We start from the raw sequence: 22,856 nt of genomic DNA, 5'->3' as shown, positions 1-22,856 counted from the left end.
AATGATTGCATCTAAATTTAGTCCAAAGGCAGGAATCTGAGTTAGTGGACAGTGGTTCAGCCAACACCAGCCTCTCTGCCCATTTCATAAGCTGCCTTTGCTTTCTGCAATGACATACCTTCTCCGTGGCCCTCAGGCCGCACCTGCAAATGAACGTGGATACAGGAAAGGCAGCAGCAATGGGGCAGAGCATCTCCTAAGGAGGACAGAAAACCATAGAGCCACTTGCCCAGATCATGACTCTGCTACCAGAGCCCAAGGAAAGGATGGCAAGGATCACTTGTGAGAGAGAATGGATTGCAAAATGCAAGTGGTGCATAAAGGAGATAGGGAGAGACAGACTCTGATTCACTCTTTGAAGAAGAGGAAACGTCTGAACGTTTGAGACAGGCAGGAAGTTTCTGTGTTCTTTATGATGAGCAAACATTACTTTTTTTAATTGGAAAATAAAACTAAAGTCATCGTTTTGAGAGAAAAATAAAATGACCAGTAGTTTACCTGTTTGGCTACCTTCTTATATCATTTTCTTTTCTCATTTATTCCCTGCTTCCCACCGATTCAGATGTGTCTGACACAGGTAATGTTCAGCCACCCTTCCCAGGGCTCTAGATTGCTTTCTTAACACAGCGACCTGTGTGACTGTCTGCCAGCCTGGCTCTCTGAACACCCCTTCCAGGTTGGGCAGGATCAGCTTATGGGGAGGGGGCCAGAGAGAGGCTCAGAGGAAAGGATACACTCCAGCCCAGCCTGCCCTGCACGTCTTCTGGACTATTGCATGGACCCATCCCATCCCCTCCCTCCCTCAGTATATCTGGTCTAGTGAAGTCTGGTGAAATTGACCCCAAGGGTAAATGTGAGGAGGAATGGCATTCACAACACAGCTGGGGTCCGCCTTGGTTGAAATGCTTGCTTTGAGCAGACCTCAGCCTTGCCTGTGATGTCTACGAGTGTAGACTATTCACAGAAAGACAGCTCCACCTGTGACCCTCACTCTGTTCATAGAACAATTGTAACACACACATGTGCTGTGTTTCAGTCTATGCTTTTGAAGGATCGCATTTGAAAATTCTTCCCGATCTTTTGCTCTCCATCGTAACTTGCATTCCTTTGATTACTGTTGCAGTACAAGTTTAGACTCTCTGAATGTGCTCCATAGACTTCAGTGTCCCTTGGCTCAATTCTTACTGACTTACAACCACATGGAGAAATACAGATTCGAATTTTTACAGGCTAAGATTTCCCATCCTCTAGAGAAAGCAGATGTTTTAAGGTACCTGGAGGGGCCCCATAACATCTCTGCTATAAAGGAAACACCTCTGCACTAAACTGTACACAAAGGGGAACTTAGCTGATGGAGACGATAGAGGCGCTGGCCGGCCACTCAAATTATTTGTGAGCATTTGTCACATGGGTCCACCTCACTTGCCTTTTTCTGCAGTATGATGCCTGGATACAGCACACCTTACAGGACAGCACAGGCATGTACAGGCACAATTTTTTTTAATTTTAATTTTTTAAACGTTTTTTCATTTTTGAGAGAGAGAGGGAGAGGGACAGAGAGAGAGGGGAACAGAGGATCCAAAGTGGGCCCTGCACTGACAGCAGCAAGCCTGACGCAGGACTCAAACTCACAAACTGTGAGGTCATGACCTGAGCCAAATTTGGATATTTAACTGACTGAGCCACCGGGGCGCCCCACAGGCACCATTTTTTAAAGCAAACATCTGTTGCTGACCTAATAAGTACAAAGCACCATTTTTATAAGGTGAAGATGACATCATCTTGGCCCTAAAATCTTGGGCCGTATGGGAGTATTCTGTAGTATCTCTGACTAAGCCTTACTATGCAATTGTGTCATCGGCAGATCTGGGGATTTTCCGAAGGGCCGCTATGGTGTTCTACACGGACTTCGTCCAGCAGTGCAGCCGGCCTCTGTATATGGTACGTGCGTGCTCCTGTGTGCCTTGGCCTTGTCCCAGAGAGAAGGGGAACAGTATGAGGGGCAGGCTCGGGGCAGACACTCAGGTTCCCTAAATCAAGAAGGCCAGATGGCCCAGGGTGGCTGAGCTCCAAGTAGGGGGAAGAAGCATGTTCCTTACTCTTCTTCTTGCTCATAAAAAACAGACTGGGATAGATCCATTTTTATACATGAAATACTGCTAGTGTTTAAAGAAGAAATCTGTGTATACATACAAAACTACGGAACAGTGACAGTTGCTATGGGGAAGGATCAAGGCAGGGTGTCATCCAAAGAGGTATGACTATTTCACTTGTGGAAGTGCAAAGGGTACTCACTGGATAATTATACCATGACAGCAGGCATAAACCAGGCTTGTCCCAAGAAAACTGGGCATCTGTCACTCCGGTTGCTTTCATCAAGAACTGAACACTTTCAGGGGCACCTCGGTGGCTCAGTCGGTTAAGCATCCAACTTCAACTCAGGTCATGATCTCACAGTTCACAAGTTTGAGCCCCGCATCGGGCTCTGGGCTGACAGCTCAGGGCCTGGAGCCTGCTCCGGATTCTGTGTCTCCCTCTCTCTCTGCCCCTCCCCCGCTCATGCTCTATCTCTCTCTTTCTCAAAAATAAATAAACATTAAAAACTTTTTTTAAAAAAGAACTTAACACTTGCCACACCATACACTGGTTTGATTTGTGTACATTGTTTGATTTTTACAGTAAGCAAGGATATTTTCTTCAAAATTGTGGTTATTACTTACTGGTTGAAATGCAAGTTCTAAAAATTCTCCATCACTGTTTTCAGCATATCATACATTTCTACCCTAGGCAGAAGGATTGGGACCCTGGTCCCAGCTATATCTTGGCTCTCTGGCCAGTGAGTGACCTTAGGAAGGCCACATACGTGCTGGGAGCCATTACCCCAACCTTTCCACCATGCTGTGGTCAGAATTCCTGATACTGTTTGGGCCTGACACACAGGAGTTCACGAAGTACCTGCTAATAATTTATTGATCAAATAGTTTACGATCATATTGACATAAAGGAATATGAGAATGTTTTCACCCTCTAGAGCTTGGGCAGGAACTCTATTGAGGGGACTGAGGCTGCAGGGTTTTATTTACATGAGAACTTAAAAACCCAGTAGGGCTGGGGCTCCTGGGTGGCTCAGTTGGTTAAGCGTCCGACTTTGGCTCAGCTCATGATCTCGTGGTTTGTGGGTTTGAGCCCCATGTTGGGCTCTGTGCTGATAGCTCAGAGCATGGAGCCTGCTTCAGATTTTTTATGTCTCCCTCTCTCTGCCCCTCCCCTGCTTGTGCATATGTTCTCTCTCTCCCTCTCTCTCTCTCTAAGAATAAATAAATATTTAAAAAAAAAAAAACCAGTAGGACCTGTATTTTGAGAGTTAAGCCTGCCTTAGCTGTGAGCCATGAGCAGCAATTAACGTTTTGTTTGTTTGTTTACTCACATTATGTGATGCAGACTGTCTTTTTTTCTAGCAGACTATTTTTCTTTTATTTTTTTTAATGTTTATTTTTGAGAGAAAGAGAGAGAGAGAGACAGAGTGTGAGCAGAGGAGGGGCAGAGAGAGAGGGAGACACAGAATTGGAAGCAGGCTCCAGGCTGTCAGCACAGAGCCCGATGCAGGGCTTGAACCCATGAACCGTGACATCATGACCTGAGCCAAAGTCGGATGCTTACCCAACTGAGCCACCCAGGCGCCCCAGAGCTAATTTTTTTAAAGGAAGATATTTCCTCCAAGCTAGATGGATCACCCACAAAGACAGAGAATCAGCACTTTTAAATAGTCCACGAGGACATGCAAGTTAAAGTACAATCAGATGCCACCTGAAAGTTTTACATTGTATGCAAAGAAGCAGGGCCAGGTTGTGAATTAATCTCTATCAGAGGAACTTTCCTTTGAGATGGACCTCTCCTAGTTCACCCACCACCAACATCTTTAGTGTTAAGGCTGTGTGTTTAGAGACCGGGAGCCTGAGCGTTGCAGGACCTCCTTGGAGTCAGAGTAATGGAGAGGAAACGGGAGCCAAACGGGTGAGGCCTGAGAGCTGCCTCGTGGCTCGCTAAGTAACAGCGCAGGAAAACAGTGCTGGATTACATTACAGCAACGGCAGAATTCTTTTCACTACCGAGTAATCTGCACACATCACCAACTTCCTCAAGAAGTGGGGCCGGGGTGCCCAGCTACCCTACACACTGGTGGGGGAAACAGTAAGAGTCCTGCTTCACTCACCGTGTTTTCTTTAACAGACACAAAGTCACATCCGTTCACAGACCGAGGCCTCGCCATTTGTTCCCATAGGAGATTAGTGTCCGCCTGCAGGCACAGCTCTCTTAGAACCATGGAAACTCTTTTCACCAGGCAATTGTTTCCCCATAATTGATGCTGCCCCTACAAGTAGGTCAAAAGAAAAGAGATGTGTGCAGTCTCTCATCTGATGTTTTCTTTCCAGGATAGAATGGTGTTGCTCATCGTGGGGAATCTGGTTAACTGGTCCTTGTAAGTAGTCTTAGGAAGACACGTTTTTCTCTTTATTGATGTCTGTAACACGGCGGTTTAGCTTTCCTTGGCTGTCATTTATATAAAGAAATGTGAAATTAAGGAGCGTGTAGGACTGTGCTTGCCCTAGGGACTTGGAAGAAAGGTATTTTTCCTCCACAAAGAACACACTAGGAAGCCTTGTGTACCAACGGTGGTCTCTTTTAAAGTGCTGCGTTCAGCACCTTGATGCATTGAGCTCATTTGCACCACAAGACCAACATCAAATCTGTTATCAACATGGATAGACTATGTAGATAGATACTAGAGATTATTCTAAAAGTTACAAACATGAAGCATAGTTTTAAAGTCTTGTAAAACTTTCCGTCAAGGCTACCCAGTAGACATTTCCCTTTCTTACTAAATGTGTGTGTGCTTGCGTGTGTGCATGAGCGTGTGTGTGTACAAGTCTCTTTCCTCTTTATTTCTTGCCCTATAGTTCTCAATCTTCCTACTGCACCAATATCCCTTTTCTTCTTTTCCCTAATTATTACCTGGGCTTTTTTCCCTCCGGTGGCTTCAAAATAGAACAGTACAACAGACCTATATTTTTGTTATCTGTAACTATTTTATACAACCTACTCTCAACTTTAAAATGTAAGTGAGCTGTTTCATTAGTCTACCCCAAGTCAGTAAGTTTAGTTGCTTTTATTAGTGGTTCTTAGCTGATATGCTAAAAAGGTCAGTGACCTTTGATAGAAAGATGACTCCTGCCACCCTTTAAGACATGAAAGGATTGAAAACAGAGGCGTACCTTCAGGTAAAGCCAGAATCGGGTTTTGAGAATTCAAATCTTACTTGGGGCATATGCTTGTGGAAGAAATTTCCCATTATGTAGTCACCCAGTGATTACCTCGGGGTAAGCGCCATGCCTGTGAAGGACCCCTCCCTGATGTAGAGACACATCGAGATGGGTGATTCTTGGCAGTGGTCACCTGTGGCCCTCTTCTTGACCTCTCTTTTAGGGAGGACCCCACAGTCCTGATGACTCTGTAAGATAGGGTGCAGGGTGCTCGTGGGAGAAAAGGGACCAGCCCCTTGATAATGAGCACCTGATAACTATGTCCCCAGTGCTCACAAACACCTGGCTTGTCCCCACCCCTCCCATGACCAAAACCAAACCCACGATCTGCTCACAAGACAAGGTAAATGGCCTCTCTTTTCTTACACAGGCGCTCTTTGGGCAGCAAGGTCTGCAGGGATGAATGGGGTGTGACAACACACCGGCACTATGGGAACCTGGTGGAGGGTTGGCTTCCTCTTTGCTTCTCCATCCTCAGTTTCCCATGGACACTACAAGACATGGAGTGACTTCATGTGAATCTTGAATGTTATTTTAAAAGAAATTTGGGGGGAAAAAGCAGTGCTAAACCCCAACCAAACTAAACTTCAGTATTTTTTTTAATTTTTTTTAACGTTTATTTATTTATTTTTTTTTTAATTTTTTTTTTCAACGTTTATTTATTTTTGGGACAGAGAGAGACAGAGCATGAACGGGGGAGGGGCAGAGAGAGAGGGAGACACAGAATCTGAAACAGGCTCCAGGCTCTGAGCCATCAGCCCAGAGCCTGATGCGGGGCTCGAACTCCCGGACCGCGAGATCGTGACCTGGCTGAAGTCGGACGCTTAACCGACTGCGCCACCCAGGCGCCCCTAACGTTTATTTATTTTTGAGACAGAGACAGAGCATGAACGGGGGAGGGGCAGAGAGAGAGGGAGACACAGAGCCGGAAGCAGGCTCCAGGCTCTGAGCCATCAGCCCAGAGCCTGACGCGGGGCTCGAACTCATGGACCGCGAGATCGTGACCTGAGCTGAAGTCAGACGCGTAACCAACTGAGCCACCCAGGCGCCCCTAAACTTCAGTATTAATGTAAAAACCATAGGGGAGCCCGAGTGGCTCAGTTGGTTGAGCTTCCAACTCTAGATTTCAGCTCAGGTCATGATCTCATGGTCAAGGGATCAAGCCCCTAGTCCAGTTCCATGCTGGATGTGGGGCCTGCTTGGGATTCTGTCACTCTCCCTCTCTCTCTGCCCCTCCCCCGCTCATGCTCGCTCTCTCTCTCTCTCTCTCTCAAAAATAAACAAACATTTTTAAATAAATAAATAATAAAAACCATAGACAGTTTTTTTGTTGATAATGTGTGGCAAGACAATTTCGAGATAATTCAATTTCTAGTAATCTAGTCTAATGAATTAATCTTAAATGCAAAAAAAGAGAAAAGCATAATACGCCTGAAGGTAGTGATTTATTCATTGCACTGTTCTTTGTAATGAAAAGCCGCAAGGCAAAAGGAAAACTATTTCAACTAGAGAGGAAAGAGGATTGTGGTACATCCACTTATGGGAACCTTACAATCATCAAAAATGCCAGGTCTGAAGGAGGTGTTGTAATTTACTTGCATTAGAGGTTTTTTTTTTTAACTCCCTTCCTCCCCAAAGTGGAGGTGAAAAAGCCAACAATGTTACAAACCCAGCTTGATGCCTACATACTAATCCCTCCCTGCACCCAGCGCCCTCTTTGGACTGATCTATCGACCCCGGGACTTCGCTTCCTACATGCTGGGGATCTTCATCTGTAACCTGCTGCTCTACCTGGCCTTTTACATCATCATGAAGGTGAGAGTGGGCACCGGGAGCCGCCTGCCCTGGGTCCGAAAAGGCCGCGAGCTGCATCTGCTTTCCATCCACAGCTCCGCAGCTCGGAGAAGCTCCTCCCCATCCCGCTCTTCTGCATCGTGGCCACGGCTGTGGTGTGGGCCTCCGCTCTGTATTTTTTCTTCCAGAATCTCAGCAGCTGGGAGGTAAGAGGGCAGTTTTCTTTTCAGAGGAAATGTTCTCCCTCCCTCTTGCCTTTTTTTTTTTTTTAATTTTTTTTTCAACGTTTATTTTTTTGGGGACAGAGAGAGACAGAGCATGAACGGGGGAGGGGCAGAGAGAGAGGGTGACACAGAATCGGAAACAGGCTCCAGGCTCTGAGCCATCAGCCCAGAGCCCGACGCGGGGCTCGAACTCACGGACCGCGAGATCGTGACCTGGCTGAAGTCGGACGCTTAACCGACTGCGCCACCCAGGCGCCCCTCCCTCTTGCCTTTTTGATCTTCCTACTTCCCTCTCCGTGTGCTTGTTGCTGTTTGTCTTTGAAATGAAAGCTTTCTCTAAAAGGGATGGTGTTTAATGTCCACACATAAATGGCATGCTGTCGTCATTGTCAGAGTAGGCCTCGTCAAGGTGTGAGCCCTCCAAACAGGGCAGATTGGATGCTCATTACGTGTTGTATTATGACTCTCTTGCCCATGGATATTTAACGTGTGCCAAACCTTCATTACTGTATCTTCTCATAATCCTATCCATAAACAAATACCCAGCTGCAGGTGTTTATAAATCCATTGCATAGATGGGAAAACTGAGGCCTAGGAAATAAGTGATACATTGAGTAGCAGAAAGGAAGCCTCAGCTCTCCATCACAATCAATTTTAGAACATTTGTTATCACTCCAGAAAGAAAGCCTGCCCACTAGGAGTTGCTCTCCGTTTCTCCCTAAACCACCAGCCATGGGCAACCCCTAATCTATCTTTGGTCTCTATAGATCTGCCTGTTCTGGACATTTCATACACATGGAATCATACCATATGTGATCTTGAAGTCTAGCTTATCCATTCATCCATGTGGTAGCATATATTGGTACTTCATGTCTTTTTAATTGCTGAATAATTTTCCATCGTATGCATGCAGCACATTTTACCTATCATCAGTTGAGGGACATTTAGATTGTTTCCACTCTTTGGCTCTTATGAGTGTGGCCGCTGTGAACATTGTGTACAAGTTTTCGTGTGGACTAATGTTTTCTTGGAAGCTAACTTTTTGGGCCGGGCATCCAATAGCATTTTTGTAGCTTTCTGGATGCTCGGCCCTCTAAACAGTTGAACTGTAGGAGTGCTCACCCACATTCTGCCTCACCTTCCTCCAGGGAACCCCAGCCGAATCCCGGGAGAAGAACCGGGAGTGTATCCTGCTCGATTTCTTTGATGACCATGACATCTGGCACTTCCTCTCTGCCACAGCCCTGTTTTTCTCATTCTTGGTGAGTTTATAATACCTGTCTGTCAATTTCTTCTCTCTTCACATCCTGTACTTTCTTCCCCTGCGTTCCTTACTTTTTTGTATTTCTAACTTCTCTAATTCCTCATTATAATTTAATATACAGATTCTTTTATATCTTTTTTCACATTATATCCTTCAGTTAGATCTTTATTTTCATTTTCCTTTTACTCTCCAATATTTCAAGATACAGAGTTAACAAAATGATTTTCCTTAAATGGCACAACGTTTGGACTGAATCGGTTATTAGAACTCACATGCCCAGAATCGCCCCAGGAATCACTTCTGGCACTCATTCAAATTTCAGTAACATTAGATTCTTCCTTCTTGTGCTCACATTCCTCCTCCTCTTCCAGTCTCACTGAATATCCCACAGATATTTTACAAGTTTCTGGAGCGGCTGGGGATAGCAGCCAGGTCTCTTGCTTCTAACCAGTCTGTCCCAGATCTCTCCTGTAATCCTTCCATTTCTTGTGGCCCAAACACCTTTCCAGAAGCTATGCATACTCTAACAATGGATGATCACTGCTGGCTTCCTTTCATCCTAATTTAGACTTTTCCAAATTAAAAGTCCGCTGTGCCTGTGCACAGGTAGCAAGCAACAACACTGGGAGACCTGTGCTCCCAGCACTGCTCACGGTGAGCGGGCTCTGCCGCCACACGGCCTCGAGAGTGGAGCGGGGCTGCCCCCTCGTGGCCAGCTGGGGAAGTTCAACAATCTGTATAAACCTCACTCCTCGTGACGTGTAGTTTTGATGAACAACACCTTCATGAGAGAGACAGAGACCACAGAAGTGGAGTGAAAGTTTCCATGTGAAGAGAGTGGTGGCAGAGGGAGCTGAAAATGGAGGCGGAGTATACATTGCTTGTATAGCAATACTCTATGCAACAAGATTTCCTTTCCTCTAGATCTTGGGCCACATGTCCCCTTTTAAGTAATGACTTCCCTGGCCACCCCATCAGCACTTTTTTTCAACCTTTCCCTACCCCATACTTCCTATACTCCCTCCATAGTTTAATTTTTGTTACTATTTCATTACATATTATTATCTAGTACACTGGACTTTGCATACATCACTAACATGGCTATATTGTCCCCATTTGCTTCATGTCTGAAGCTCTCTCAAATGTAAGCTCCAGGAAGGTAGGGAGTTTTGTCTCTGGCATCTAGAATAGCACATAATAGGCCCTTGGTACACATCGGAATTAATAGATGAACTAGGTGATCAGAATTGCCCTTGTAGAGCACAGCACTGCAGACAGCCACAGAGGACAGGAAGGCGCTTGTGCTGTCAACCCAGGTGAGTCTCAGAGAGGAAGCTGGGCTTACTGTGGCTGTGACCGTGCACTGCTTTCATTCCTCCGCCCCTCCCATTCCAGGTTTTGTTAACCCTGGATGATGACCTGGACGTGGTTCGGAGGGACCAGATCCCTGTCTTCTGAGCCTCCAGCACTAAGAAAGGGAGGGGGAGCAATCGATCTCGGTGCTGTTTCATGAAAATACAGGGACCGCAGCAAAGTCACCACTGCCAAATGCTCCACTCACCTCGTCAGGTCAACTTGGTGTGCGCTCACACAGGGAGGACAGGGGCAGGAGGGAGATTCAAGCCTGCAAGAAGGGAGGCGGAGGGGAAGCCACGGGTCTGGACAGAGGCAATCCCTGAAGAGTCTAGAGACACCCATCCCCTTGTGTTTGCAGCCCTGAGCTAAACGTGGACACAAGCTGCATCCAAGTCAACTCTGTCTTGGGACCCCTCCCGCCCTCCTCTGAGACTCACCGGCAAGGACAGAGTGATGCTGCCCTCTTCTGTCCAGCTGCCTCCAGGCCCGGAGAGGCCAGCAGCTCAGATCTCCTGCCCAGACACTTCTTAGATGGGCCCCCTTCGCACCCCCATGGTATCTGCTGCTTGACACATCCCAGAGCACCAACTCGCTTCTCCAGGGTCCAGGGGTGATACAGCTCCTCAGAGTCTGGTAGAGGGCTGAACCCACGCCCTAGGGCTTAGTAGGACCAGCTAGTCACCTCCTTGGAAGGAACGCTGTATGCGTCCCCCAGGTTCCTGACCCCATTAGAAGGGCTCTGGATTGGGCTTTGTCACACAGTCGTCCTAACAGGTAACTGTTCCCAGGACCAAGGCTTGGGTGCTCACCTACTTGTTAGTGTCTTCATGCCACCGCTGTGTGTTGACCCCACAACTGAGGCTCTACTTTCTTGGGTTAGGCCCCGGCATTCTCTCACCAGCTCCAAAAACTCTTCTAGCAGCAGAAGGAGTGAGAGAAATGACCGACAGGGCTAAGAGACTGGTGACATCAGCCTCCAGCAAACAGACCTCACCCTAAGGAAGTGGGTGCCTAGAGCACATGCAGCAAAGCTGAAATTGCCTCCTCGAGCGTCCAACTCTAACAGCTCGATTCTGTGCCCATGTCACCTGTGGGGAATAAATAATTGTTCAAACCAGGGATGCTGCATTGGGGGTCCTCTGCCACCGACCAAGCCCCTTACCTGTCACTTGAGGCAGGTTAGGGCCTCCAGATTTTCTCTCTGAAGTTCTCTAGAAGTAACTCTCAGGATGAACACATTTTACTCATCCTCTTGAGTTGCAGAGAGCAAGCTGATTGAGGATTGCTTCTTGGTTGCACCGGATTCTCATTCTCTCGCCAGTAAGGTGCTGCAAAGCCCACTTCACTGCCACCGTCTGACATCTCTGCCCCTGCCACGCCCCATTTGGACCATGCACCCGTGGTACCTGGAGGAAGATGTAATCAGAAAAGAGACATATGAATGTGCACCCTATATATATTTGCCTGTGAAGTTGAAGTCACCTGTCACCTCTGCTTTCCTGATCGTTCATTAGGGAAATGGATCAGGCGTCCTTTTTGTTTAAAAAAGTATTACTCTGTCTCTAAAATATTTGTATAATGTTCAAAGTCACATTGCAGAAGTTTCAATAGCAAACTTTCCCGGATTTTAAAAACACAAAGATGCTTTTAATGAACCTTTTTGTGATTTTCTTTTCTAAAATGACCCCAAATTTATCATTGCTTTTCTACTATTCTTCCTTCCTTAAAAACTGTTGGCTTCCATAGGCTATATAAAGTCCACCTATAAAAATAGTTGTGATAGTCTAACATCTAAAACAAATTTCGAATCCATTTAATAATGGCTCATTTGACCTAATTCTTTTATTTTAATGCACTGATGGCTTCAATCAAAAAAAAAAAAAAAAGGTGCACTAAGGAAATGTGGACAAAGTCTGTTCAAGTGGCCCTGTGGCCCAAAGTGAATAAATTGTGAGATGCGTTACCTGGTCCAGCAGCTTGTTTGGAAATGTATCTGTGGGAATGGGGAGGGGGCTCTGAACTGTGTTGTGCTGCGGTGTTCTTGACCGTTTACTCCCATCATGTCTCTATTATGCTGTAAACTCACACACTGTGGTCAGTTCCCTTCTCTGCAGCAGGACTAAAAACCCAGACCAAGCCTGCTCCAACAACTATCAATTCTAAATGTAGTTGTTGCTACTTCTCTCTACAGTATGAATGTCATGGCTGGAGGACATGAGAAAGTTGTCCGACTGCATCCGTGGTTGATAGGAATGCCGGGGTGGAGGGGGGCAGCCTCCCAGCTGAATGGTCCCTTGTCCCTGTGTAGAACAATGCCCACGCAACTTTTGTCTGTGCTCGTGGACTTCGCTCTTTAAAGAGAAGGGAAGATTAATCTGAAAGCCAAGTTCAGCCAGAGGGTAACCGGAGAAAACAGCCACTGTGAAGAGGTTTTTGGCAGACGAGGCACAGAAGTAATAGGAGTAGGTCAGCTGGAGCAGGACCGAGATGTGGCAGCCAGGGGAGCAAAGCTGTGCGCATAAAAAAATGACCTCTTCACACCTCTGACGAATGCTGGAGAGGCAAGTCCACCTGTTGACGTTGGATGGTTGAGGGATTAGCCTGATTTTATTTTAGCAGCAGGAGAAGCCAGTGGAAAACCAGAGTCTATCTGGGGAAGGGACTTTCCATGACTGAAGGAGATCACCAAGCCAGCTCCTGGTGCAAAGAAAGTGGCAGCTGCTTCCTTTGTAGCTCTGAGCAGCCACCAGAATGTTCTGTGAGATCACAAAATGCCTGTGTCGGTAAATCAAATAACATCCAAAATGTTTCTCATTCTGGGAGATAGTCTCTCTGTGTAAAACTTAGGGGAAAGGGAGAAACAGAGATAAACATTATTCACAGAAGGAACAGGGGAGCCTGGAAAGATTCTTGAGTCAGATTTTCATCCAAGTATGTTCACGTGCTCACTGTGTGACCTCAGGCAAGTTGCTGGAACACTCCGATCCTTGCCTAACACATCCACTTGACAGTACATTAGGGGACAAAAGTAGAGACGTGCAGAGCACCAGGAGTAGTGCCAGGACAGAGAAGATTGTCACCCCGTCCCTCTTGAATCCCACGGGGGGGGGGGGGGGGCAGGGCAAGAGCGGGTCTCTCCACTGGGCTGGCATCTCTCTCCTCTAGAGGCTCTCCACTGAAATCTGCTGTCCTGTTTCCTGTCCTCAGTTCCAGGAGGCCCTGAAGGGTTTGGGAGGCCTCTTCACCTTCAAAGATACTGCCCAGAGTTCTCAAACCTCCTAGTCCCAGTGTCCCCCCACCCACCCCACCCTTTATGGCTGCATGTCACTGCCTCTGGCCCTTAATACTCTTACCCCAACCCAGATGAAAAATCACTACCAAATCTAGGGCCAAGTGGAAAATCTGGCTGTGTAGGTCACACCTCATTACCGCCATCTCTGCCCTGGGAATCTCAAAGAAAACCTGAATTTTCTCCCTTTCTCGAGTAGCTGTTACTACTGTGGTTCAGCAAAAGCCACGGCAAATGTTTCCCCGCCCCTCCCTACCCCCTCCCAAATGTTCTGTAGAGAAAGCCTGGATGTTCAGCCTGCATGAAGATGGGAAACAAATCTGGCTCCCGAAAGAAGCAGGGGAATGTCCCTCAGGTTTTGAAATGACTAATATCCCTGGTGAGACTAAGGAAAGGCATTGTGAGTAAAGATACAATCTGCCTCTGCCTGAAGCAATGGAAAACCCTTGATTCTGCCCATTTATGGTAGGTGTTTTTGTTGTTGTTTTTAACGCTGTTTGGTGGAGACAACACGTATTGTGTAACTAGGTTTTAACGTCTCTTCAATATTAAAGCACCACTGTCAAGGAGGTAAAGTGCCTGTCAAATCTTCGGCCTTAACACACATGAATTCAAAAAAAGTTTCACAGGAGTCAAAGATCAGCCTTCGCCATGAGTTTCTAAAAGGCCATAGTAATAGTTTTGCTTGGATGGGACTCTTCTGTAAGAAGAGACCCCTGCTCTATGAACTCCAAGGCAGGACTTAATTACACTTTTCCTTGGTGTGGTCTGGCTATTCTCATTGAAACACAAAGAAGGCTAAGTGGTTACCATTGTTCACACAGAAGTCCCCTATACTCCCCAATCTTAGGAAAATGGACTCTGCCCTCTTCCTAAATATCCCTGGATTAAGAGATTTCATAACTTTTCCTGAACTTCAAATTTTAAAAAAATTCCTTGGCTCTATCCTACATCCTTTTCATTGCCTTAGAGTTTCTGTCATCTCAGGATTTACCCATTTCTCTGGAGATGAACAATAATTAACCACCATATTTTAACATAGAATGGCCTTAAAGTCATATCACATCTCAGTCAAGGGCTAAATAAAGTCTAGGTGTTTTATCTCTTGTTCAGCAGTATAGTTTTGATTTAGCAAATAAGAGATTGAAACAGTGAAAGATGTTCAAGTCAGGACAAGAGAAGACTGACACCCAATCGTAGTATGGCTTTCTTCTGGCCCCCTCATCTACCCTATGTTCTAACATTCTTCTTGAATTAGGACTCTAAGTCATTTAAACAGAAGATAACCCAAAATAATTCAGAGGATGTCTATTTTATGGGGCTATAACATTGCCATCACAGAAAAGAGCTGATTTGCACTTTATGATTTGTATTATGTCACCTATCCGAGCCTTTCATAAGGTTCAGTACCCAGTACTAGGCAGGTCCCTTCAAGGAAGAGCACAAATTCAGACCTGAGGTTGACTCTGCTTCTCTCTCAACCTAGGATACTTGATAAAGTAACCTACTTTTTTAGGGGATCCATTTCTCTTTTAACCTCTCCTTCCTTACCACTTCTCTGTCCACTTCTCTGTCCGTTTACACAGAATCAGAAATACGGCTTCTGCTAATGGTTAATCAAGAAATATTTGGGCCAGCCTCCACAAGGAGCAGGACCCAGCAATGCGCAAAAGGCACACAATTTCTTCCGTCACAGGATCTGTGGTCCAAAAAGGAAGATGGACATGAAGCACATCATCATAATTTGTTCATTTTAAGTGGGCAAAGAGCTCCAAGAAGAGAGTGGCCTTCCGAGAATCTTATCATTAGGCACAGAGCAGAAAAAAGTCCAAATAGGTACCAGCAATTTTTATCCCCATGTGTGAAGCCCTAAACTTGCTGCTGATACAACATAGCATCTCAAATTCTTGGAAAGGATGCTTGCTGGGTCTCCAGAAGAGATGTTTTCGGAGGTGCAGGCTTTCTCCCTCTATGGTTCCCAGTCCTACCACACAAACAAATAAAATAATTAGAGGGGACTTTCTCAGGATCAGAGGGGTGGGTGCTATTCTCAGCGATGGGTAACTTGGAAGGAAGAGGCTTATTGCTAAAACTACACCAAAGATGTCTGAGAATTCCAAGTTGGCTTGCGAGTGCTAGAACAATGTAATGCAGAGGTAGGTGAAGCATGAAAGAGAAGGGAAACTGAGAATGAGGCAGGAATAAGGTATGTAAACCTGGAAGACCCAGCTGAGATTCAGTCAAAGGTCAGGTTCAAGCAGTAGTGTCCTCTGAAAGCAGAAGCGGAAGGCAATAGGTGACAGCCTGAACCATCCCTAAAAACTATATATGGGGAGATACAAGAGGCTTTACACAAAAGGGTAAATTGAGGCTTGGTTGGGATGTGGAGGGGAAGATAGCTGCTTCTTTGTGTCATGAAGAAAGAGAAAGTTGTTTACCTGGTAATGGTGTTGGTGGCTCACATGATGGATAGAGCTTACTGGACCATCATTTTAGGGAACACCTTGTAAGAAGGGATGGAGAAGGACTGGGCCCAAGTAGGAGGTTCACGTTTTGATGTGGTACATTTGTGGGTTTGATGTTATTTACTTGTTTTCAGGCCGAGTGAAAGCAAAATGAAAGAGACCCCCGGGCTCCACCGGGTTGAGACTACAGGACTGGACAATATTTTAAAATATCACACTTGGACTAAGAGGGAAGCCCACAGCCTACAGGACTCTCACAGCCTGCCCTGTCATGCCCAGAAGAGGAGAATAATTGTGTCTTTCCCAGATAAAAGGAGAGAAGTCAGAAAAATTGAGAGGTACCTTGATGACCACCTCCAATTTTTCATAAGAAAAATGAAAGTCCCAATTTTGATCTTAGCAGAGAACAGAGATCCAGAAAGAGAGAGAGAGCTGGGGTGGGGATCATCTCAATCCATCCTTGAACAAACAAAAACTGCTCCAACTCCCTAATTCTGAGGAATTGCAACAACCCGTCCCTGCTGGAGGACAAACAGGGCACTGAGCTTTTCGATCTGCCCTTTTAGTAGGGTCTTCCTGTTGGAAACTGTTGTCCTCAGTGCCCGTCTCTGACCCGTAGAACATTAAAGTCAGCAGAATTGATCATTAAAACAGCAAACATTTGTCATCAGGCATTCTGTCAAGGGTTTTGTATGCATTACCATATTTAAATTTGAACCACCCAACCCCATGAAGTAGGCACTCACTGTTATGACATTTGCCGCATGGAGAAACTGACACTTAAAGAAGTCACTGTTCACTAGATGAAGTGACTGCTGCAGAAAGCTGGATTGACAGTCAGAAGGAGTAGCCTAGGTAAGGAGACCGGAGAAAAGAGAAGACGGATTATGTTGTAAGGAAGGGTCAACTCTTACTTACGCATGTATCTATACATGCAAAACAGAGCCTAGAATTATATGACTATTGAACAGATTAACAAAAATTGAAAGTTTCAGCAAAATTCAGAAGATATGTGTCTGTTATATAAACATGAATAACAATGAAACTGATAAAATCATGGCTTTGGATCACTTTGGCTCTATAAAGCTGGAACAGCTGGATACATGTGAAGACTGTTGCTTCAGTCTCTAAGCTTGTAAAAGTTAAGAACCAAAGTCCTTTTTCTAAATTCAATGATTGTCCTTGGCAAAGGGCTACACGTCCAAAGATTCATTTAAAATTATAATATATGTAGCATGAGGTGTCAGGTTTCCACTGGGAGCCTGCTGCTCCAGAAACAAAATTAACAATGGAGAGAAAGTACAGGAATATAGTCCTAGGTTTTTATTTCCTAAAAAACATTCACAGATTCGGGGTGCCTGGGTGGCTCAGTTGATTAAGCGTCTGACTTCGGCTCAGGTCGTGATCTCCCGGTTCGTGGGTTTGAGCCCCATTTTGGGCTCTATGCTGACAGCTCAGAGACTGGAGCCTGCTTCGGATTCTGTTGTCTCCCTCTCTCTCTGCCCCTCCCCCACTTACACTCTGTCTTTCTCCCAAAAATAAATAATCATTAAAAAAAAATTCGCAGATTAAAAAAATCGTCAAGGCAAAAAGTCTTCCAAAGCTACCTCTAAGACTGATCTCTGCTGGTCCAATAGATCAGGTAGAATCTACCACTAGCGTCAATGGCTGGCCCATCCTCATACTTGGTGACTGTGCCCAGCTGTCCCCTCATACAAGGGAGTGATTTCATCCTGATGAATTGAGGCAGAGGAACCAGCCTCCATTGAACTGAGGAATTACAATTCTCCGTTTGAAGTATAATGATAATAGTGGTAAATGTTTTTAAATGTGTCCAGAAATAAGACAAAAAAGAACATGACTTGGTTTGAAACACTGATATACTAACCAATTTTCTTCTCCTATACTAAGCTGTCTGTTGGGCTTTTATATATATATATATATATATATATATATATATAGTGTGTGTGTGTGTTATAATATATATTTTATATATATACATATATTTATATTTAATGTGAATTTGCACATCCGTCACTCAGCAGCATTTAAAAAAAATAGGATTTAGTTTAATCGAATCATGAGTTCCCAGAAAACTTCCCTGAAGCACTAAGTTCTCCACTACCACAATTTGGCTTCAGCCTCTTTCCAAGCCACAGATCTGAATATGATTAAACAATGTACAAAAACAAAACCAGACCTGCCCAGCACAAACTTAGTTAAAAGCTGGATTTTCGTATCTCCCCCCAAATCTGCAACTTACCTGATAATGTGAAAAATTAAGTGGCACATTGATACCAGTTTAACCAACCTACCAGACTTCTGAACTTATGTAGGTAGCAAATTAACATTATCTCCTTAATTTCCAACAGAAAGAAGGAGAGGTCAAAGGGGCTGTTGACATTGACCAAGAAACTGTATTCTAGTGTTCCCTGCATTTCAGTCTCCTGGGTAGGGGAGATGGAAATGAGGATTTTCATAAAAAATAATTGCCACTTTACATTCAAATGTTCCTTTGCAACTGTGTGAAAACACTTTCAAATATCAAACCTCATTTGTCCCTCATGTCGGCCCTGTGAGGCAGGATAGATAATGTTCCAACAAATAAACGAAGATGCAAAGAAGTTATACGACTTGCCCAAAGTCACATAGCCGGGCAACAGGAGCCAGATACAAAACAGTGGCATCGTTTTTTCTTTTTCTAAAGAATGACAGTAAAATAGCTTTTAGATTTTACCAATTCTAGAAATTCATCAAGAGAAAACTAACATCAGTTCAGACTTCCGTAGATAATTTTTTCTTAACCTTTTTATTTAGGGACGTATAAACTATGTTCAGTAAGGCATGTATGTGCACACACACACACGCATACACACCAATGTAAACACCACCCACACTGAGATAGAAAACATTTCCCATATCCTTGTGCCCGTCCCGAGTTAAATCCCCACCCCAGAGGTAACCACTCTTCTGGCTTTGCTCCTTATAGGTTAATTTTGCCTGTTCTCGAACTACACATACATGGAATTATGCAGTAGATACTCCTTTTTGTCTGGCTTCTTTCATTCAATATAATGTCTGTGTGAGATTCACCCATGTGTATTAGTACCTTCTTTTTGTGAGTATATAGCATTTCTTTACCCATTCCCCTACTGATGGATGTTTGGGTCATTTCCAGTTTTTGGCTGCTGTAAAAAAAAAAAAAAAAAAAAAAAAAGCTTCTGTGAACATTCTTATACGTGTCCATTGTGAACTTACACAAACATTACTTCCAGGCTATATACAGAGTGCACTATGGAATTGCTGAGTCATGGGGTAAGTCTTTTTTTTTTTTTTAATGTTTTATTTATTTTTTTGAAAGAGAGCGAGCGCGCAAGCATTGGAGGGGCAGAGAGAAAGGGGGACAGAGGATCCCAAGCAGACTCCATGCTGACAGCTGTGAGCCCACGTGAGGCTCAAACTCATGAACCATGAGATCATGACCCGAGCCGAAGTCAGAGGCTTAACCCACTGAACCACCGAAGTGCCCTGGGGTTGGTAAGTCTTCAGTTGTTGTTATTTTTTTTCTTTTCTTAAGTTTGTTTATTTTCTTGGTAATCTCTACACCCAACATGGGGCCCAAATTCACTACCCTGAGATGAAGACTTGCACCCCATCAGCGGAGTCAGCCAGGTGCCCCTGGTAAATCTTTTAATTTTAGAGGATAGTGCCAACAGTTTTCCAAGGTGGTTATACCAATTTATGCCTTCATCAGCACCATAGGAGAGTTCCAATTATTCTGTATCTTTGCCAACACTTGACATTTGTCAGTTCTTTCCATTTTCTTCCTTCTGTGTGAGGAGTAACAGTATCTCATTGTATTTTATTTCGCATTTCTCTCAAGGTGACTGAAGTTGAGCACCTTTTCATAAACTTCTTGGTCATTTATGTGAAGACTTTTTTCAAATTCTTTGCCAATGTTTCAAAGCAGCTTATGAGTCTTTTTCTTTTTGATATATAATCTTTGCCAGTATGTGAGTTGCTGATGAAAAACTCTCAATTTTAATGAAGTCTCAAGTAACAATTTTTTATAGATATGGCCAGACAATATTTCCTATGGTTTCTTCTAGAACATTAGCTCTCAGATTTTGTCGTCTCAGGACCTATGTACACTCCTACAGATTATTGAGGACCCCAAAGAGGTTTTATTTCTGAGTTACACCTATCAATATTTGCCGTTACAGAAATAAAAATTGAAAACTTACAAATAGGTAACAATAAGCTCATTACATGACACAAAGAACATATTTCATGAAAAATAACTATATCTTCCAAAACAACAACAAAAAATACTTGTGAGAAGAGTAGCAGTGTTCCACATCTTTGTAAATCTATTTAATGTCTGGCTTCCTAGAAGATTGCTGGATTCTCCTAATAATTTCTTCCTTCACTCTGCTGAAGTATGTGTTTTGCTTGAAGTATGTATGTGAAGGAAATCTAGCCTTACAGAAATACGTAGTTGGAAAGGGGAGTAGTCTTTCCAGACAACTGTAGATATTCTTCTTTTATACTCCACCAAAACTCAACAAATGGTAGTTTCCCAAAGATTAGTTGCAATGTGGAATTTGAAGTTATCATCAGTGAACTTTTCATGTATTGCAACATTAAAATCTATTGTTCTAGCTTCAATTTTTTTAAATGTTCATCTATTTTTGAGATGGAGAAACAGAGCACAAGTGGGGGAGGGCAGAGAGAGAGAGGAAGACACAGAATCCGAAGCAGTCTCCAGGTTCTGAGCTGCCAGCACAGAGCCCTACGCAGGGCTCAAACTCATAAACTGCAAGGTCATAACCTGAGCCGAAGTCGGTCACTTGACCAACTGAGCCACCCAGGCGCCCCAGTCTAGCCTGCAATTTGAATGGATCATTTTATCCATGCACGGTTTTGTAACAACATCCTTTGGTCGTTTGGAAAATCTTGGCTCACTGAATTGTGGAAATCTTCCAAACATTTGCACATTTAATTATGTATACATATGTAAAATATATATACTGGGGCACCTGGGTGGCTCAGTTGGTTAAGCATCTGGCTCCTGATTTCAGCTCAGATTAAAAAAAAAAACATATATGTGTATACACACACACATACACACACATATATAAACATATATATATTATTGTTTATATATATAAAATACATATATATGTATTATGTTTATACATATATAAAACATATATATAAAATAATTCATTGATACTACCACTGACTTCATCAGAAAGTCCTTAATGGAAACCTTTCAAACTTACAGTACTGGATATAGCGATGAGCTCATTTCATTAATTTTTGAGAATGCCAAATAATCATAGATTTCAATAATTCTTTCAGCTAAAACTAGTATTCCATGAAGAAAGCCACTATTTCATTCCATAATCCACACACTAGTACCTTTTCCTACCACCACCACCATACTTTGGTTTCTAGCAGAAGCGCATTATGTTTGTTTTCCGTGTGCTCATAGAATACTACATATTAATGCAATGTTTAAAAAGAATATTTAGGGGCGCCTGGGTGGCTCAGTCGGTTAAGCAGCCAACTTCGGCTCAGGTCATGATCTCGCAGTTTGTGAGTTCGAGCCCCGTCTCGGGCCCTGTGCTGACAGCTCGGAGCCTGGAGCCTGTTTCGGATTCTGTGTCTCCTTCTCTCTGACCCTCCCCCATTCATGCTCTATCTCTCTCTGTCTCAAAAATAAATAAACCTTAAAAAATTTTTTAAAAAAATATTAAGAGGAAGTGTACTCATGACCCAAGATTTAACAAAAGTATTAATCTGTACTGCTTAATCAAGAACATTCTGAAATGAAACTGGCTTTTTTTTTTAACTGTAAGTTTATGATGATTAAAAGTACAATGACTCGGGGTGCCTGGGTGGCGCAGTCGGTTAAGCGTCCGACTTCAGCCAGGTCATGATCTCGCTGTCCGTGAGTTCGATCGAGCCCCGCGTCAGGCTCTGGGCGGATGGCTCGGAGCCTGGAGCCTGTTTCCGATTCTGTGTCTCCCTCTCTCTCTGCCCCTCCCCCGTTCATGCTCTGTCTCTCTCTGTCCCAAAAATAAACGTTGAAAAAAAAAAAATTTAAAAAAAAATAAATAAATAAAAGTACAATGACTCAATGTAATCCCTATCAAAATATCAACAGCATTTTTCACAGAACCAGAGCAAATAATACTAAAATTTGTACAGAACCACAAAAGACCCTGAACAGCCAAAGCAATCTTGAAAAAGAACAAAGTTAAACGTATCACAATTCCAGATTTCAAGAAATACTACAAAGCTGTAATAATCAAAACAGTATAGTACTGGCACAAAAATCAACACATAGATCAATGGAACAGAATAGGGAGCCCAGAAATAAACCCAGCTTATATGGTCAACTAATCTACGACAAAGGAGGCAAGAATATACCAGGAGGAAGAGACAGTCTCTTCAATAAATGGTGCCAAGAAAACTGGACAGCTACATGCAAAAGAATGAAACAACCACTTTCCAACACCATATACAAAAATAAACTCAAAATGCATGAAAGACCTACATGTGAGACCTGAAACCATAAAAATCCTAGAAGAGAAGACAGGCAGTAATTTCCCTGATACGGGCCATAGCAACATTTTCCGAAGTCAAGAAAAACAAAAGCAAAAATAAGCTATGGGGACCACATCAAAATAAAAAGCTTTTTCACAGAGAAGGAAACTATCAACAAAACAAAAAGGCAACCTAGTGAATGAGAGAAGAGATATGAAAATGATATATCTGATGAGGGGTTAATATCCAAAATATATAAAGAACTTATACAACTCAACACGAGAAGAACAATCTGATTAAAAAATAGGGGACCTGAGTAGACATTTTTTTTAAAGAAGACAAACAGATGGCCAACAGACATATGAAAACATGCTCAACCTCACTAATCATCAGGCTAATACAAGGCAAAACTACAATGAGATATCCCCTTACGACTGTCAGAATGGCTACAATCAAAAAGACAAGAAACAACAAGTGTTGGTGAGGACGCACCGTTGGTGGGAATGTAAATTGGTCCAGCCACTGTGGAAAACAGTATGGAGAGTCCTCAAAAATTAAAAATAGAAATACCGTATGATCCAATAGTTC

General features: G+C 43.7%; 1 protein-coding gene across 4 annotated transcripts in view; it reads left to right on the top strand.

The window, feature by feature from the left end:
- Positions 1-11,934, top strand: part of SIDT1 (SID1 transmembrane family member 1) — a 112,877-nt gene extending 100,943 nt beyond the window's left edge. For 2 of the 4 annotated variants that reach the window (XM_047098550.1, XM_047098554.1), the window contains 6 exons: positions 1,865-1,941; positions 4,434-4,480; positions 7,031-7,136; positions 7,211-7,321; positions 8,488-8,601; positions 9,999-11,934. In XM_047098550.1, the coding sequence (XP_046954506.1) occupies positions 1,865-1,941; positions 4,434-4,480; positions 7,031-7,136; positions 7,211-7,321; positions 8,488-8,601; positions 9,999-10,061 (518 nt within the window). In that variant the 3' untranslated portion in view covers positions 10,062-11,934. The remainder of the gene's footprint in view (positions 1-1,864; positions 1,942-4,433; positions 4,481-7,030; positions 7,137-7,210; positions 7,322-8,487; positions 8,602-9,998) is intronic. The other 2 variants (XR_006965584.1, XM_047098553.1) reach the window with 2 other exon arrangements.
- Positions 11,935-22,856: the final 10,922 nt, after the last annotated feature.

Source organism: Lynx rufus, unplaced genomic scaffold, assembly GCF_022079265.1.
Source record: "Lynx rufus isolate CCGP_SWC_20201006 ecotype Redwood Valley unplaced genomic scaffold, mLynRuf1.p SCAF_5, whole genome shotgun sequence".
NCBI classification, from domain to species: domain Eukaryota; kingdom Metazoa; phylum Chordata; class Mammalia; order Carnivora; family Felidae; genus Lynx; species Lynx rufus.
The sequence above is the reverse complement of the archived record's forward strand: the minus strand, read 5'-3'. Positions and strand labels throughout refer to the sequence as shown.